This window comes from Macaca nemestrina, chromosome 16 (genome assembly GCF_043159975.1).
Source record: "Macaca nemestrina isolate mMacNem1 chromosome 16, mMacNem.hap1, whole genome shotgun sequence".
NCBI classification, from domain to species: domain Eukaryota; kingdom Metazoa; phylum Chordata; class Mammalia; order Primates; family Cercopithecidae; genus Macaca; species Macaca nemestrina.
In genome coordinates, this window is record NC_092140.1 from 75971655 (window position 1) to 75991746 (window position 20092).

The window sequence follows — 20092 nt, forward strand, 5'->3', positions numbered from 1 at the left end:
TCAGCAATGGAAATGCAGCACCACGCCTGCAACAATTCTGCCTGGGGAAGTCCATTATCGATTCCATGACTAATGTTGGGGCTGGTCACATGGGCTTCCTCTGCTTGGTGCGTACCAAAATCCCAGACCCCCAGAAAGAAAGTCGCATGTTCAACATAAAGCACATGCTTCTACCCACAGTTTAGGCACGGCCAGCCCCTCTGATCCTATCACTGTTTCATACCAGTGTAAGGAACCATTTACCACTCAAGCTCCCAGATGCCAGCCAAAGGCCAACCTTGCAAGCAGGCCGTTCTAAGCATAGCAGTCTCAGGCCTGCCGTGTTAACTCTTCACACGAGTGGTTAAATGGTCTCTGCCTTCCTGAAGCTCTGTGTAATCCAAGAGATACACATTAATGTAATTATTAGGCCTAAAAATATAAAATTGTCTCTGTGATAGTTCCATGAAGGGGAGGTCAAGGGCGCTGTGACAGCTGTGATGGGAAGATCTGACCTGCTCTGGGGGTCAGGGGAGCCTTCCTAAGGCTTCCCTATGGCTGACCACGGTAGAGCAGATCTGAAGGAAGATCGGGACTTAGGTCATCAGAGGAAGCTGGCAGAACATTTCAGGTGAGGACACAGAACAGCTAAAGGCCACATAGCCAGAGTAAGCACAGCACGACTCAGGGTCTGCAGAGGGAAGGGCTTTAGCTCTGGCATGCAAGGCCTTGCAGGTCACGATGCGGGGCTTCATCCAAAGAGCAATAAAAGCTTTACAGAGGAGCTGGGTATGTGCGAGGGCATGGGAGAGGCAGGGATGATAGTGAACTTTGTGTTTGAAAGGCATGGAGAGTGCACAGGAGGGTTCTAGAGTAGGATGCTGGTCCTCCAGGTAGGGAGGACACAGTTGTGCTCTGGGAGATGACAGTGGTTTGAACCAGCAGGAAGGTGATAGGAACGGAGCAAAGTATCTGGCTTGGTGAGATTTGAACAGGATAAACTGAAAGATCATGCATGGGGTGTTGGGGTTAAAATAGCGAGGGGGGCCAAGGATGACTCTAAGATTTGTGGCTTGTTATCAACAGGTAAAGCTAGGAAAAACTTTGTCCACCATGCTTGGTTTTAAACACTTTCCTTCTCTACTTCCTTTTCTTTTTTCTTTCTTCTCTCCTTCCTTCCTTTCCTCCTTTCCTTTCTTCTCTCTCCTTCCTTCCTCCCTTCCCTTTCCTTGTCTTCCCTACCTCCTTCCTTCCTTTCTTCCCTTCCTTCCTCCCTACGTCCCTCCCTCCCTCCTGTCTCTCTCTCTTTTTCCTTCCCTTTATTCCTTCTTCTTTTTCAATTAAGGAGATCATGAGTTGAGACAGTCCTTAAGATACCCAAGTGTGACTGTGATGTCAAAGGACCACTAGACATTCAAGCATGGAGCTCAGATGGGAAGTCTGGATGGAGGTCTACATTTGTGGAGTAGCTGAGTTTTGAGATTTGAAATAATAATGAAAAGGTGGTATTCAGCCTGGATAACCTTATAGAAAAAATATTTAACACCTTCATAGATAACATTTAATCAAATAGAACTAGGTTTTCCAAAGGCTGGTGATACTAAGTTCTTAATTGCTGTATCGTGATGGATTGAAATAATGTAAGCATGAACAAGGGAACAAACAAATGTAAAACAACACAAAACCCAAACAATAAACACACACCCAAGGGTTCCTAGAGGGATAGGATTCTGGAACACGATTCATCTGGAAGGCTTTTCTGCTTTAATTTTTAGGTTAAAGCTTGGGTGTTATGCAGCTGGAGGGCGTCCGTATCACTAGACTGGCAATCTAGCTAGACTGTTCTGCGGTCTGTGCTATGCTATTTTATTTATGTTAAATATTGTGGATAACACTCTTGCTATAAAGTGACTAAAGAAGGTGCAAGGAAAAGTCCCAAAGGAGTTTTATGAAATAGCAGCTTATTGAGACACTATATGGGAAAAATAGTTAAGAGTGGTAAAATATATCTGGGAATACTGAAAACTGAATGCATCTCTAGTTTTACAAGGCACATGAAGATATTTGCTCCAAAATCGGTCAGGAGAGAAGCCTGTCAAATTCGGTATAACATACTTATTTTGCCACAAAATGCTGTTCTTTCTCCTAGGTAATATGTATCCATATCTAACCTCTTTTAGCAACAATGACACAAAGAAAAATGTATCTCAACTTTCTAAAAAGCCCTCAACAATATCAAATTTTTATAGTTTCCTTTATTATATCATCAAATCACGTAACTGAGGGAGAAATGAAACATTAAGTTAGGCTCATACAATTTTACAGATTTCCAGAAGTGGCCTAAGTAACTTTAAAACAATTAAAAGTATAGTAGCAATTAATTTATCCCTATAAAGTTCTTTTGAAAAGCCAAGTACTAGCACTTAGAAATTGAGTCTCTAAAGTTCTTGCTGTGAAGTTGAGCAATTTGGTTACAATCTGCTAGGGCAAAAAAAAAAAAAAAAAAAAAAAAAACAGCAAAAACTGCATGTCACCAAGTGTGAAACATGCACTGGCTTCTGTGCTCTGCTCGTTCAGTAGTATGTTTTTCTCCCTCCCCTTAGTTTTGTAGACAGAAACGGTAGTTATCAGTCCTGGTTGTGATACACTCCAGAGCATTTGCAATTATTTCTAGGGCTCTTAGGAAATCTTCAAAGCAAAATTAATTAATTTCAGCGTGTGTGTACATGCCCGAAACACACAATTCCAAGCAAATCATATATCGCTGACCAGGTTGGGAAGTCAAGGAATCAGAAAGTAGAGACCTGAAACTCTAAAGGTGTGGGGACAGAAGAAGGGCAATTATTTGATTACTGGTAGGATTTGCTATGATCTACTTGAATGCTAAGCAAAGAACGGTGAAACATATATAGTATGGTTCTTCCTCCAAGAAACTTACCAAATGAGACACAAAAATTTGAAAAGAGATTATAATCTGGAGAGGAAAATGATGAGTGACCGATATATAAAATAACGAACTGAGTATTTTTATTTTTGTATTAGCATAATAGTAAAATGTTTATCTAGAAAATTTCTACAAAGGGAGACAAGAAAAAAGAAAGGAGAGAAAAGAAGGAAAGAAGAGGGGAAAGAGAGGGAAAAAGAGGTATTACTTATATTTGCAGTACAAATTTGTTTTTGTTGTTGTTGTTGTTTGTCTGAGACAGAATCTCACTCTGTAACCCAGGCTGGATTGCAGCGGTGTGATCAATAGCTCATTGCAGCCTCGACCTCCCAGACTCAAACCATTCTCCCACCTCAGCCTCCCAAGTACCTGAGAATATAAGCACATGCCACCATGACCGGCTAATTTTTCTTTTAATTTTTCTTTTTTCTAGAGATGGGGGTCTCATTATGTTGCCCAGGCTGGTCTCAAACTCCTTGGCACATGTGATCCTCTCGCCTTGGCCTCCCAAAGTGCTGGGATTACAGGCATGAGCCACCACACACAGCCCAATAAAAAAGTTTAAAAAATAATTTCAGCCTCCTAATTTAGTTTTTTTCTAATTACTTACTATTTAAACAGAACCACAGTGAATATTCTTGTAGCTAAATCTTTGTACACATTCATGATTATTTCCTAAGGCTGTCTTTCTAACAATGGATATTGCTGAAACAAAGACAATGCAACACATTCAGGCTTTTCATATTTACTTCCAAGTTGGCCTCCAAAAGTCGTACCATTTTCTATTCTTACCAGCAAGGCCCACTTTCCACCTCCTCTCTAGCTCTGAGCATGGCTGTTTTCTAAAAGTCCTTGACAACTTGATAGGGAAGGAGTATGTCACCTTGTGTGTCTGTGACTCATGCGCTGAGTGGGGGATACACGCGGCATGCTCAGTGCTATCCTGGTGTTTTTAGCAACGTGGGTGTGTCTCTATTTGAGACATGGGCCATATGGTCTCTGCCCTCAAGAGAACAGCCTTATGCTTGGTGGCAGTGGGCATGAAGAAGAAAGGGCTAGCTGGGCACGGCGGCTCACGCCTGTAATCCCAGCACTTTGGGAGACTGAGGCGGGTAGATCACTTGAGGTCAGGAGTTCAAGACCAGCCTGGCTAATGGTGAAACCCCATCTCTACTAAAAAATAATTAAAAAAAAAAAAAAGTTAGCCGGGCATGGTGGTGTGTGCCTGTAATCCCAGCTAATTGGGAGGCTGAGGCAGAAGAATCACTTGAATCTGGAAGCAGAGGCTGCAATGAGCCAAGATTGTACCACTGCACTCCAATCTGGGCAACAGAGCGAGACTCTGTCTCAAAAAAGAGAAAAGGGCTTATTCAAGTGCTGGAGTTTTCTATTTCTTGATTTGTCTGATTTTTAATTTTCCCATGAGGTATTTCTGAAGGAGAGCTCAAGAGGATTGGATTCTTAGAGGAAACGATGAAATGGACTACATGAACAGTGACTGTAGGGCTGCTCGGGCTGCGAGGAAACAGATAGAAACTGGAAGTGGGAAAGTGGATAACTAAGAAACAGACCTGAGTCAGGGCCCAGGACGCAGTCACCCAGGGAAGCCTGAGCACTGCTGGCAGTGGGAGGTGGGGATCACTTCTGCCTTCGCTTTTTGTGAGAATGTATCATGAATTACTTGTGATTTAAAGAAAAAAAACAAACAAACAACCGAATGAAATCTTGTAATGTTAGGTGTTTGAATTTAAAGTGTTGGAACAGAAACTTGGGGCACAGGTAAGAGAGCAGGGTCTCTAGTGACAAACTTGAACATCATCAGAATCTAGTGGCTTTGGTTTTTGCAGAAGGAAGATTCACTTGTCCACTACAGAAGGGCAGGAATTTTAAAAGTCCCTGAGGCTAACAAAAATTTCTACATGTGAAGGGAGGTGTGGAAAAATGGTAGACTACGTCCCAGAACTAGGGTCTAATTATTAATAATCTTTGTAGTCAGAGATTCGGAAACAAAATTATTTCCTGAAGAAGCAGATTGGGGTCCTGTGTGAATGCGGGAAGATCAGCTGAGCAGCACCCACACATTCCTCTTGCATGTCAAGTGGACAAGCCACCTCAAATCCGCAGACATTTTTGCACAAAACCTCCCACTGCCTGCTAAAACATATTCACGACGCGCCAGATTCCCCACCAAATCACTTTTTGGCATCTACTTCCAACCTTCCCTCATCTCCTATGTCCTTACTCTGAAAAATAAAATAATACACATACTGGACAAATCTTTTAAAAAGGAAGAAATGTTTAATAACTCCTGGAGAGATAAAATGCCAATGTTTAGGCATATTTATGAATTAGAAGCTTCCAAATTGACATGGAGTAAAGAAGTGTCAGGTTTTTAAAGTAAGGGTTGAAACTTGGTTTGCCAAAGCTTTCAGGGTGAAATCAAGACAATCAAGTACTTTAAGTCACCATGTCCATGCCTAAAACATGCCAAAGCTTGAGGTCCTCAGACTATGAACAGGTGCACAGCTGGGATGCTTTGAAGCTCCCGGACAGAACCGCCTAGCTGAGCGCTCCAGGGAGGAATGCTGCTGCCACATAGACTAGTGGGACTCATCAAAGAAATAAAGCATTTACAGTTAGCGCTTTAAAATACACCTTTTGGCACTTGGCAATTTTCCAGAAAGTGCAGAAGAAAAAGTCCGAGCCCTCTGGGAGTGTCTGAAGTTGCAGGGAAAACCGCCAAGCCTTGCGTGGAGCCACCACCGTCACTTGCCCCTTTTCTGTCTTTGTGCTGCCATCTAGAGAGGAAAGGAAAACATGTGTTGTGTCCTGGTGAGGAGAAACAGTCACCTGAAATCCCAAGCACCATCTGTAGCTCCTAGAACAGAACGCAGGGCTGGCGGGTTTAGTCCTGAGGGGAGCTGAGCATTTTTGCTTCTAAGAGATGACCTCAGATACAAGAAGGGGCTCCTATCGTGGCCAGCCTCCGAGATCTCATTCTAGGGTTCATAGCAGGCTCCTGGAGAGCACACCAAGAAGTATATTTTCTTTAAATATTCAAAGGCAGGGAAATATAATGTTGGGGTGGCCCAAACTTATGGGATGGGCACTATCTTATAGGAAAAAAAATAAAATACAAGAAATGCATGAAAATAATGTTCGGAGATGAGTACTTCTTAAACCATTTTTCTTTTCTTTCTTTTTTTTTTTTTTTAAGAGGCAGTTCCTTTTATAAAAAGCAGAAAGCCTTATGTGGACTACAATGTATAAAAAAAAAGATAAGCAGATACTTGTTGCTGATAGAAGTAATAGCACCTCATGTCCCTGTGAGGAATGTACTGAACAAGTTTAATTACTACAAGTTGGTTTTCATTGAGTGTAAAGTTAAAAATAACTTATTTTGGAGCTATATGTTACCAAAAAAAATGTACACGGAAATTAAATTCCTATGCCAGAATGTGGATAAGAAGGAAGCAAGGCCTTCTCTGACCACTCACTCCTCAGAACTCAGTGCCCTGCCTGGTCAGCTTTTTCCATAGGTCCTGGCACTACTTGAGATATCATCTGTCTACTCACTCTAGAATGGAAATTCTTGAGGGCAGGTATTTTTGCCTGCCATGTTGATATCTGCGTTTCTACCATCTAGAACATGTCTAGCACACAGGAGGTGCTCAGTACATGCTCTTAAAGGAACAAATAAATCTAAGTTGATTCCTTAGCTTCTTTTGCTTGTTTATGCAAGAACTAACAACATGTCTAACTTTAATTTTACATGCATTCTGAATCAAACACGTGTAAAGTAACAATTCTTTTAAAGTCCATGAAGAAGCTCTGATTTCTCTGTAAATTTCATTTGGGGCCGTCCCCCATTTCAAATAGTCTTGATTAGCCTGAGACCATCAAAATAACATTTATTAATGAAAGTACAGTAAATGCTAAAACACTGACAGCTGAATTAAAGATTTGACATGCAAATGTACCAGCTAAGTAGAAGCTTTACTTAAATTCTGGCTTGCCACCGTTGAGGATAAATTGACCTGCAGAATTCATTATGAATAAAGCAAGAAGATGTAGCAGAATAAATGTGATTTTTTTTTCCTTTCTTAAAGTAAAATTTGCTATGAAAACAGATTACTTAAGGCTAAATGGTCATAAGCTACACAGACAATGGTATGAATAGGAACCTTGGGTAAAAAAAAGGAATGAGGGCTAGGCTTGGGCACCTGGGCTCGGCCACCTACTGTCTGTATGACCTCACACGAACCATCAATAAACAGGGATACCACCTCCTTCCAGTCTAGCTCGGAGGGTTGTTGTAAAGATTAATTTATTTTACTTTTTTAAGAGACAGGGTCTTGCTCTGCTACCCAAGCTGAAGTGGAGTGTTACAGTCATAGCCCACTATAACCCTGAATTCCTGGGCTCAAGCAATTCTCCTTCCTCAGCCTCCCAAGTAGCTAGAATTACAGGTGTGTGCCACCACACCTGGCTAATTTTTAATTTTAATTTTTTTTTTTTTGTAGAAACAGAGTCTTGCTATGTTGTCCAGGCTGGACTTGAACTTCTGGCCTCAGCTTCCCGAAGTACTGGGATTACAGAAGTGAGTGACTGTGCCCAGCTAATATTAATTTAAATACTGATAAATGATTGCTGTGAGAACTGTAAAAATACTATGAAACATAGGGAGGAGTCCTTTTGGTCAGTCTAATGGCTCTGAGGAATATGTAAACCTCAGGACTGTGTAATCTCAGAGTGTATACCAAGGTGTAAAAATCAAATCATTTCTTCTGATTATTCAGATGAGGACAAAGCCCATAAACATTTTCTAAGCACACTTGGAAAACACCCTCTCACTTGTTTCTCTAGACCTGGAGCTCTTTGTCTTCCAAGAGATCTGACTATGACATAGCTAACTCCCAAGACTGCCAAATTTTGGATTAGTCCTAGAGAAAGGGGTGTTTGGGAGAAAATATGTAATACAAGGCGGCTAGTCAAGTTAGATTAGCTTTAAGAACAGAGAAAGTCAACTCCTAAACTATGTGAAAAGGCTGTCTTTCCTATCTGGTGAAGAGGTGATGGTCTAGAATGTAACAGCGTCAAAGTTAGGGCCCCTGGGGAAAGGGAATTTGATGTAGTGGAGTCTGGATGTGAGAGGTCCTGAATTCAAGTTCTGGCTCAGTTATTCATTAGCTGTGTGATGTTGGACAAATGAGCTGACCTTCCCTTTTTCAACTGCAAAACAAGAGAAATAATACCCTTTGTGTCATATGGCTCCTGGAAAGATTAAACACATAAATTCATGTCAAAGGTGCTTTAAAAAAATCACAAAGCACTTTGCCAGTCTTTGTTATTACTTTCCAACAATTGTGTTCTTTGTATTTCTTTCTATTGCAAAGTGAAATAATCTTTGGAAAATGAAGAAAAGAAATATACATATACATGTATCATGGACACCCCAAAACCCAGCATGAGCATTTTGTTGTATTTTCTTCCAGACTTTCTTCCAGCAAAACACATGAGCTAGTTCATCTAGAGTTTAGGGGAGTGCCTAGTATATGGTAAGCACTGCATGAAAGCGAACTTTAAAAGCACTTTCCTCCCAGGTATAAAGGAGATGAGGTTCCCCAAGCACCAGTGACTGGAGGGAAAGACATAAAAAATCTTGATGATGTAGTCCTATCTCATGCTGAGAGGTGACTGGGGCCCAGCGATACCAGTGACCTCCTCCACGCCTCATAGAATTGAGGCAGAACTGAGACTACAACCAGGACCAATCCTGCCACGTTGTATTAATTAGTCTGTTTAGTACTGAAACATGGTTAATGTGAAGTCCTTTTTTCACTTTATTTGTGTTTTTAAAGATTAAGATATCTGTTTACTGTTGTCAGAAGTTTGCATACAATATAAACAACACTGTACATTTAGTAAGTAAATGGGTACACTTTAGGTTCTCACTTCGAGCTTGCCTTTGTGTCTTGCTAGGCCTCAAATAAGAGAACTATGATTTTGGGAACGGATAGCAGCACAATATGAAATCGATTTGAACAAACAAAAGACAATTCCACTTGACATCCAATTTAAGCCTTACAGAGTCTCTTTGGCAGTGCAGAACCGAGAAGCACAAACCTTGAAAGATGACAGGATCTGAGAGTACAAGAAAAATTTAAATTGAAGATAAACTAGTCATAAAAAAGGAAAGAATGTTGGTAACCTGGGATCTCTTTCAGAAAAAAAAAAAAAAATTTATGGTTTGATGAAAAAGATGGAGGCTCTTGTCTGTGTACCCAAGTGGTTTTGCAGTTTGTAGAAATGTTTTGAAGTTTTCCCAAACTTGGCACATTAATCAAAAAGAAAAATGATCTAAGTAAGAGAAGCAAAGGGCCAAAGGATTCGAGTAGGCTAGCGTATCCTAACGTTTAGTACAAGAGAGTCTAAAAAGGCTCTAGTTTGAAATTCCTTAAATAATTTTAAAGGACAGGATATGTAGATATAAGTCTGTATCTGTGCATAGGTGGGTACGCATTTATGTTTGTGTGTATATATGTGTGCTTATGAACATTTTATGTACAAATATAAACCCACATGGATTTGTTCCTAATATTATTCCCCAAAACAGCACCTGGTATGTGTAACACCTTTTGTTTTTCACTTTTCAATTATTATTCAACTCAGTTAATGTTGTACATTGCCAGTGAGATCTTCAACTTGGCATCAAAGGTACAGTCAAATAGGCAAGAAAAAAAAATTGCCAATTTCCCAAATTCCCAAATAATTTGTAGCTAAATCATAACATGAGCTCTTATTCAAGCTCCTGTGAATACAAGGAGTTTATAAAGACCACACATATTCTCAAACTGCAATAATTTAGGTTGTGGGCTTAATATAAATAATCTCTAAGTGCTACGTAAAATGACTCCAGCAAGTGCAGTTCAATCAACTGACAGAAGCAAATTCACAGCCCTTTATCCAGAGAGATTAAAGACTGTATCTATTTCATTCATTACCAGCAACATTAACACACAAATTTAAGGCCCATACAAGTTTATGAGTGAGTTTATGAATAAGTCCTTGGACTTCAAATACTAACGCATCACAGAAAACTCATTCTCAGAATGACTCTTGAAGTTCAAGGTTTAGCAATAAGGCTGTCAAGGACTCCAACACTGTATTGCTGAACACCTGTCTGGGGTGTCCAGAACGGATTGATGGATTGGTTGGTTGGTTAATTCTCTCATGCAGCAAACATCTTTGAAGGTCTACTGTATACAACCCCAAGTTAGGTGCTGTGTATGTACAGTCATATGTTGCTTATTGATGGGATACGTTATGGGAACAGTGTTGTTGAGCAATTTCGTTGTTGTGTGAACATCACAGAGTGTACTTATACAACTTATACAGACCTATGGTGTAGTCTGCTACACACCTAGGCTATATGGTACAGCCGATTGCTCCTGGGCTACAAACCTGTATAGCATGTTAGTGTACTGAATACTGTAAATAACCGTAAAACAATAGTAAGTACTTGTATATCTAAACTTATTTAAACATAGAAAAGGTAATGCATTGTGCTACAACTTAGGTTGTGATGGCTGCAACTCATTAGGTGATAGGAGTTTTTCAGCTCTGTTATAATCTTATGGGACCACCATCACATATGCAGTCTGTCATCAACCAAAACATTGCTGTGCCAGGCATGACTGTATGTGAAGCAGTCAGGCAAGGTCCTATGCAGAGAGTAATGCAGGAAAATGGTTTGGAGAGTACTGAGTAGGAGCTGGGTGGAGGTAGGGGAGGAAGGTCAAGGATTGGGTCTCTGGAAGAGTGATTAAGATAAGTGATAATAACAAGATGGAGCCAGTCCTGTGAAGACTCAGAAAAAGGCACATAGAGACAAACCAGTCATCCAAAGGCACCAGTGTGAAAACAGCTTGGCATATTCGAGGACCCAAAAGAAAGCCAGAAAACAGCTTAGGCACTTTAAAGGTAGATAAAGATCTCGACTTCACTGGAAAAATCAAGTCTCAATTAGTGAGAATATTGCTGAGATTATTCAACCTATCTGACTATCATGTACTCATCCTTTACCAATCGCATACTGTGTGCTCAGCACCATGCAAGATGCAAGCTTGAATGGCACCGAGTTCCTGTTGTTAAGAAGCTTACTTTCAACAGGGATAATGATGCAGGTGTTTAAGCAGCTCCTCTCATCTTTTGCCTTTTGGGTGGGTGTCAATATTCTGGCTTGTATGGCACTGTACAATTATAGTTTTTGTAGGGATTAAATGAGTTATTATATGTAAAGTGCTTAGGTCAATGCCAAGCACATAAATGCTATGAAGTGTTTGTTACTATTAGTATTATTAGTTAGTAGTATAGTGAAATGATCATAAAATAGGATATTAACATAGTTTCAAAGTATCTCAAAAATTGAGGGGCATTTATAAAATAACTGGCTAGTACTCGCAAAAGTGTCAAGGTCATTGAAAGACAAAGGAATATTGAGGGACTCTTTCTCTTTTTTTTGAGATGGAGTTTCCTCTTATTGCCGAAGCTAGAGTGCAATAGCACGATCTCGGCTCACTGCAGCCTCCGCCTCCTGGGTTCAAGCGATTCTCCTGCCTCAGCCTCCCAAGTAGCTGGGACTACAGGCATGTGCCACCATGCCCGGCTAATTTTTTGTAATTTTAGTAGAGACAGGATTTCTCCATGTTGGTCAGGCTGATCTCAAACTCCCAATCTCAGGTGATCTGCCCACCTTGGCCTCCCAAAATGCTGGGATTACAAGAGTGAGCCACCATGCCCGGCTGGGACTCTTACAAGTTAGAAAACACTGAAGAGATGTGGCAGCTAAATGCAATGTAGAATCACAGACTGAATTCTGAAATTAAAAAAGTATTAGTGGAAAGATAGGTGAAAGTACAATAAGGTTGTAAATTTTCTGGTTTTGATTCTTGTAGTATGGTTATGTATGCTAACATCGAGGGAAGCTGGGTAAACATCCTATCTAAACTCTACTATTTTTGTGACTTTTCTATAAGTATAAAATGATTTCAAAATAAAGTAAAAGAGAGAGAGAAAAAAAACAGACCTAGAAGACAGAAAATAACAAAGATAATAGAACTAGCAGATGAGGACATTTAAGTAGCTTTTTAAACTACATTGAAGCATTTAAAGAAAACCGCAACCATAATAAGAGATCTGGGAAGACATAAAGAAGAACCAAATGGAACATCTAGAACTAAAAATTACAATATTTAAGGCCGGGCGTGGTAGCTCAGGCTTGTAATCCCAGGACTTTGGGAGGCCGAGGTGGGCAGATCACCTGAGGTTGGGAGTTCAAGACCAGCCTGACCAACATGGAGAAACCCCATCTTTACTAAAAATACAAAATTAGCCAGGTGTGGTGGCACATGACTGTAATCCCAGCTACTCGGGAGGCTGAGGCAGGAGAATCACTTGAACCCAGGAGGCAGAAGCTGCAGTGAGCTGAGATCGCGCCATTGCACTCCAGCCTGGGCAACAGGAGCGAAACTCCATCACAAAAAAAAAAAAAAGAAGAAAACAAATTTACAATATTTAAAGTAAAAATTAAATAAGGTTAACAGAAGATGAAATACTATAAATCAAAGTAAACTTGAAAATACACCAAGAGAAACTGTCTAAAAATTGAACATAAACAAACAACAAAACAGAAACTCAGTGATAGGACCTGGAGGACAATACCAAGTGTTCCAGCATACATGAAATTGAAGGCCCAGAAGCTGAGGGGATAGGGAGAAAAGGGAGGAAAGAACAGAAAAAAGTATTTAAAGAAATACTGGCCAGAAATTTTCCATATTTGATGAAAATTAAAAATTCAAAAGTTCAAGGAGCTTAATAAACTCCCAAATGAGATAAACAAAAAGAAAATCACATCAACACATCATAGTCAACTTGCTGAAAACTAGTAATAAAGAAGAAAATTTTAAAAGAAGCCATGAGGAGGAGATACATTATGTAAAGGAGAGGAAATATAAGAAATATCATAGATGTCTCATCAGAGATTATGCAAGCCAGAAGACAATGGTTCTTTGAAAGGATCAATGAAATTGATAAACCTTTAGCTATACTAATAGAGAAAGCAAAAAGAAGACACAGATGACCAACATCAGGTATGAAAAAGGGAACATCACTACAGATCCACAGACATTAAAAGGATAATAAAAATATGATGAACAACTTATGCCAATAAATTTGACAACCTAGATCAAATGGATACATTCCTTGAAAGATATAAATTACCAAAACTGGCACAAGAAAAAAAATGAAAATTAGAATAGCTCTTCATCTATTACAGAAATTGAATTAGTAATTTAAAAGTTTTCCCCAAAGAAAATTCTAGATCCAAATGGCTTCACTGGTGAATTCTGTCCAACATATAAGGAAGCAACAACACCAACCTCACACAAACTCTTTCAGAAAGTAAGTGATAAAAGAATACTTCCCAACTCATTTTATAAGCCCAGTTTTACCCTGACATCAAAATCAGACAAAATCATTACAAGTAAAGAAAACCACAGACCAATATCCCTCATGAACAGAGATACGAAAGTACTTAACAAAATATTAGGAAAAAAAACCCTCATACTACATATAAAAAGAATAATGTACTGTGACCAAGTAGGGATTATCTCAAGAATGCAAAGTTAGTTTAACATTCAAAAATCAATAATTATAATTCATATATTAAAAGACATTCCTTTATTAAAAAGAAAACTACTTGATCATCTCAATAGATACAAATTATTTGACAATATCTACATATGATAATACCTATATATTCAATACCCATATATGATAAAAACTCACAGTGAACTAGGCATGGAAGGAAACTTTCTCAGCCTGATAAAGGGAATCTACCAAAAAACCACATACGTAGATAAATACTGATAGATACATGGATAGATTTAGAAATGTTGATATGAGTATATAGTGTATATATGTGTGTGTACATGTTGTACACACACACACACACATTTCCTAGTGTTGGCTCCTAAGCAATGACATACCAATAGCAATGAGCATACCTATTGCCTAGATCTTGGTTTCTAAACTCCATTCTTCCCTGAAAGGAACCAGCGTTCCTTGAAAAAAAGGTGGATTCAGGGCTTGCACAGGGAAAGTGCAAGAGTCTGAAACTCCAGTCACAGAAGTAGGAATGTATTAAAGAATGATAGAAACATACTCAAAAGATACAGAAGTCAGCTTGAAGGGTCTCCCACTAGCTCTTCTGAAACAACATGAGCATTAAAATTAATAATAATAATGTAATATAGCCCACTGGACAAAATAAAAATCTATAAAGCCATACTGTTAAGAATTCATAAATGAGTGAGGAAGCAAGGAAAAGGGAAAGTTCTTCCTTACAGAAGAATACCAATTGATAAATATAGAAGATATGAAAGTTAGAAAATCATCAGATCCTACAACTAGTGGGCAAACATCTGATAAGAAATAGGATACTTACAAAGTCCCAGAATACTTACCCACAGATTGCTTATTAATTACAAAAAAATCAACAATAATTCACAATGAAAAACTTGTAGGCAGCACCTTAATCAAGTGATCAAAATCAACAACACTGATATTGGGATAGACTGTGATTCCTGCCATGGTATACTGAGAAAGACATATTGCTTCTGTAGGTGCCCTAAGAGTATGACCTGAATTTAATCAGAAAGAAACATTAGAATGAGAAATATTCCAGCAAATATTTACCCTGTACTCCTCAAAAATGTCGAGTAAGACAAAGAACAGATGAGAAATTCTTGCAGATTAAAAAAAAACTGTAACAACAACAAAAAGGCTCCAGTGCTAGATAGTTTTACCTCTAAGATTCTTAAACATTTTCCAGCAATAAAATATCATAATGCAAAATGAATCCTTCCAGAATATTGGAAAAAAAGGAAAGCTAGCCTAATTCTAATGCTAAAGCCTAACAGCAGCATTGCTTATGAATATGGCTGCAAAATTCCTTAATAAAAGCGTAGAAAGTCTAACTGAAAACTATATTTGACAAAGGCTAAGAAAGATAGGATGCATCCACTGTGTTATTGATCCTTTACTGCCAGGGGGAGTTTATCAGACACTCAGATACAGTTTGATGGTAGTAAAAACTTTATGGACACTTCAATAGATGCCAAAAAGATATCTGATAACAACCAACACCAATTACTAATTTAAACCTTAAGGAAACTAAGTATAAAAGGATGGATATTCTTTATCATATTAGCAACAGCTAGTGTCAGAATTAATGGTAAAGCACATCAATAAAATCACCAATTAGACACAGACAGCTATTATTACTCTTTAATACTGTTCCGGATATTCTAGCCCATGTAATATAATGTAAAAAATATAATAAAAGAGGTGTAACTATTAGAAAGAATTGCATGCAATTTTTAAAAACTAAATTACATACTATATTATGTACTGAAACCCAAAATAAATAAAATGGAAAATTTTTCCATTAATAGTTTAGTAAACTGGTTATTTAAAAGATAAATATATAAAAATATAAAACTTTACCACAAAATGACCAGTTGATAGACCTAGCTGGAAAAAACCAGATTTCATTAATAGCAATGAAAATATCTACACATACTCCTACAAAGAGATGTCTAGAACCTATTGAAGATGAAGAACCAAATGTTAGTGAAAGGTATGCTTAAGATTTGAGTAAATAAAAATAAATACTATATTCCCAAATAAGAATATTTAAGTTTGTAAAGATGTTTGTTTTCCCAAAGTAAGTTATGCATCTAACAAAATCTCAATAAAAATTCCATTGGAACTTACTCTGAGAATTTGACAAAATAACCCTACAGATTAAATGAAAAACTAAACTGGTGAGAAAATAATTAAATTACAGCTTTACCTCACAACATATTTAAACATAATTATACATTCTCTAGATGATTTAAGTAATTAAATATAAAACAAAAAGAGGCCAGGTGTGGTGGCTCACACCTGTAATCCCAGCACTTTGGGAGGCCAAGGCAGGCAGATCACCTGAGGTTGGGAGTTCAAGACTAGCCTGACCAACATGGAGAAACCCTGTCTCTACTGAAAATACAAAACTAGCTGGGCATGCTGGCACATGCCTATAATCCCAGCTACTCAGGAGGCTGAGGCAGGAGAATCACTTGAACTCAGAAGGCGGAGGTTGTGGTGAGCTGAGATCGCACCATTGTACTCCAGCCTGGGCAATAAGAGCGAAACTCCATCTAAAAAAAAACCAAAAAAGAACCAAAAATATAACTATTAAAAAATCAGAAGAAAATAAAAGTGTCTAGTTAAATTTCCTGTAAAATGAAATATCTTTCTAAGCACAATATCTGTGTAAAGGAAAAGTTTATGTATATATGTCTACATAAAAACTAAAAATACCTGCATGTCAAAAATCATAAGCAAAATTAAAGGCAAAGTATAAACCAAGAAAAGAAATTTACAACAAACACAGTAGACAAAATTAATGTCCTTAAGCTATAGAATACTTTTAGTCAATAAGAAAAATATTGATACTCTAATAATGTAGCAAAGAATATAAAAGACAATTCTCTATAAGATGACAATTGATTAGTAAGTACGAAAAAATGTTCAAAATCACTACTAATGAATTAAAACTATAATAAAATGTTTTTTCACTTATTTCCAAAGGTAACAACCAGTGCTAACAAGGCGGCATTAAGCTTTCACACCCACTGTTTGTTAGAGTGCAAGAGTCTATAAGCTTTCCATGAAATATATTCCCACAAATATATATTTGAAAATCTAATAAGCCCACATCCAAAAATCCATTATAAGGAAACAATAAAAGATGTGGACAAATATTTACTTATAATCTGATTCTTCAAACACTGAACATTTGTGAATAATCCAAATGTCCAAACAGGATCATGGTTGTTAAACAATCAAATATTCAAATAATCAAAAATTACACTGTCATTAAAAAAAACCATATTTACAAAGAAGAGTTAGTAGTCTGGGAAAATAGTAACAAAATAAAGTTTATAAAAAAGTAACTAACGTGATTCTTCACAGAATTAGAAAATAACTATTCTAAAATTCATATGGAACCAAAAAAGAGCTTAGATAGTCAAAGCAATCCTAAGCAAAAAGAACAAAGCCAGAGGCATCACATTATCCAACATTATCCACATTATCCAAGGCATCCACATTACCCATGCAAACTATACTACGAGGCTACAGTAATCAAGACAATATAGTACTGATATAAAAACAGATACATAGGTCAAAGGAAGAGAATAGAGAACCCAGAAATAAAGCCACACACCTATAGCTATCAGATCTTCAACAAAGTCAACAAAAATAAGCAATGGGGAAAGGACTCCCTGTTCAATAAATGGTGCTGGGATACATGACCAGCCATATGCAGAGGAATAAAACTGGACTCCTACCTATCACCATATACAAAAATTAACTCAAGATGGATTAAAAACTGTAAGACCTCAAGCTATAAAAATCCTAGAAGAAAACCTAGGAAATACCCTTTTCAACATCAGCCTTGGCAAACAATTTATGACTAAGTGCTCAAAAGCAATTACAACAAAAATAAAAATTGACAAGTGGGGGCCTAATTAAACTAAAGAGCTTCTGCACAGCAAAATAAAGTATCAACAGAGTAAACAGACAACCTACAGAGTGAGAAAAACTATGCATCTGACAGAAGACTAACATCCAGAATCTATAAGGAACTTTACACAAATCAATAAGATACAAATAGCCCCATTAAAAAGTAGGCAAAAGACATAAACAGACACTTCTCAAAAGAAGACATACAAGTGATCACAAACATATTAAAAAATGCCCATCATCACTAATCATCAGAGCAAAGCAAATGAAAACCACAATGAGATACCATCTCCCACCAGTCAGAGCAGGTATTATTTAAAAGTAAAAAAATAACAGATGATGTTGGCAGGGCTGCAGAGAAAAGGGAACACTTTTGGTGAGAATGTAAATTAGTTCAGCCACTATGGAAAGCAGTTTGGAGATTTCTCAAAGAACTAGAAACAGAACTACCATTCGACCCAGAAATCCCACTATTGGCCACTACTGGCTATGTACTCAAAGAAAAATAAATTATTCTACCAAAAAGATACATGCACCTGTATGTTCATCACTGCACTCCTTACAATAGCAAAGATATGGGATCAACCCAGGAGTCCATCAACGGTGGAATGGATAAAGAAAACATGGGACATATACACCAAGGAATACTACACAGCCCTAAAAGAGAATGAAATCATGTCCTTTGCAGCAACATGGATGCAGCTGGAGGCCATTATCCTGAACGAATTAATGCAAAAAACAAACAAACAAATAAAACCCAGAAAACCAAATACCACATGTTCTCACTTATAAGTAACAGCCAAACGTTGGGTACAAATGGACATAAAGATAGCAAAGATAGACACTGGGGACTTCAAGGGGAGGAAGAGTGGGAGAGGAGCCAGGTTTGAAAAATTACCCATCGGGTACTATGCTCACTACCTGGGTGACAGGTTCAATCACATCCCAAACCTCAGCATCACACAGTATCGCTCTGTAACAAACCTGCATATGTACCCCCTGAGTCTAAAATAAAAGTTGAAAAAAAAAAAAAGTCATAAAATTACTGTAATTCCCTTCTAAAAATTGTTATAAGAAAATATATTATCTCTGGGTAATGAAGAAATGGGAGATTGAAATTCTTATTTTATTACTTTCTCTATTTTCTACAAAGAACATGTACTCATAAAGACAGAGAAACACCATTAAACAAATTTACCAAAAACTAAAGCCTTTTTAAAAGTAATAATTTACCTGACAGTTTTGTAATCCAGTTTCCCTCAGTATACTAAAAATATTATTACTATACCTACTGGGTGCAAAGTTGCATTAAAAAACAGTCATACACTCTAACATTGTCACAGGTCAGTTTATTGAGAAAATCCTGACGCTATATGTTAATTCTCTTTCCGTGATTACTTTTCATTATCTCAGATGAGACTCCAAAAGGCCATAGCCATGAAGTTACACAATTACTTTCCCATATTTCATTCAGGAACACAAAAACCAAATGCAAATAAATGTTTAAGAGAACATGAGATTGGCCTCTTCCTTCCCCCCATCAAAGGTAGTCATTAATGGTCAGGAAGCACAAATTGAAACATGTAAAAAGCAAATATTTTTGCTAGATTTTATTATCAAAGTTTCAAACCTTTCCAATTGTTTTTTTATTTTTTACAACAAAAAAGGTATCAATACTTTTCATTCCACTCTTGTCAACTTTAGCCAAAGCCTTCTGAGCTGCAGTCATTTTGCTATTTTTCTGTTAATGAAAATAAGAGAGAAAAATTGTTATGAATGTAACATTTATTAATCATACATGCAAATCAAAGGAGACTGCATGTCTCAAGTTTCATTAAGGAAGGTAAGCGTCCCCCACTAACAGGCTTCATAAGGGAGTGAAAAAGTTCTGATTTCTATTCAGAATTCAGACCTCAGAGACAGAATATGTTAAAAGAGGTGGAAGACAAAACTGCCGCCTTCTAAGGAGCAGAATGTTCCAACCAATGGTTTACATTGGAGAGGGGGTGGATAATTCTGGAGGGCGCATAAAGTGCAATAACACAAACAATGGAACTGACACAGGCCGCAATTGTCAGAGGTAGGAATTACAGCCTTGTATTACCACTTGATGAATAATTCACACCAATTTACCATCTGATTTCATTCATTTGCTCCATGGGAAACCAAGGACAACCCCATGATATTCAAAAGATGACTCGTGTTGCAAAGCATCCCAGACCAGCAGGATAGCTGCCTTATTTTTCCTCCAACAAAGCAATACTTTCCAAAAAGCTGACTCCAAATAATTCTGCCCTGTACATTTCTCTCTCTCTCTCTGGTCACTGAATTTTTTTCTTCCATGTCTTATATAAAGCACTTGCAGAAGGTAAGTAGCAGCTGATTTAACTTTGATGCAGATGCACCACAGCTTGTTTGGAGGAAGCATAAATGATGGGAATCAAAAAACAAAAAACCACCTGTCTACCTGGGAATTGTAAGACAAAGTCATTGCCAAAGTATTTTTTAGAGGCACAGTATATGATTCCCACAATT

At 37.8% G+C, this 20092-nt stretch overlaps 1 protein-coding gene across 6 annotated transcripts in view; it reads right to left on the reverse strand.

Moving 5' to 3' along the window:
* Positions 1 to 5201: 5201 nt before the first annotated feature.
* The window catches only part of LOC105490726 (ribonuclease H2 subunit B), a 64112-nt gene continuing 49221 nt past the window's right edge, over positions 5202 to 20092 (reverse strand). For 5 of the 6 annotated variants that reach the window (XM_011756613.3, XM_011756617.3, XM_011756611.3 and 2 more), the window contains one exon: positions 10613 to 19298. In XM_011756613.3, the coding sequence (XP_011754915.1) occupies positions 19182 to 19298 (117 nt within the window). In that variant the 3' untranslated portion in view covers positions 10613 to 19181. Of the gene's footprint in view, positions 5722 to 10612; positions 19299 to 20092 lie in introns of those variants that run through there. The other variant, XM_011756616.3, reaches the window with a different exon arrangement.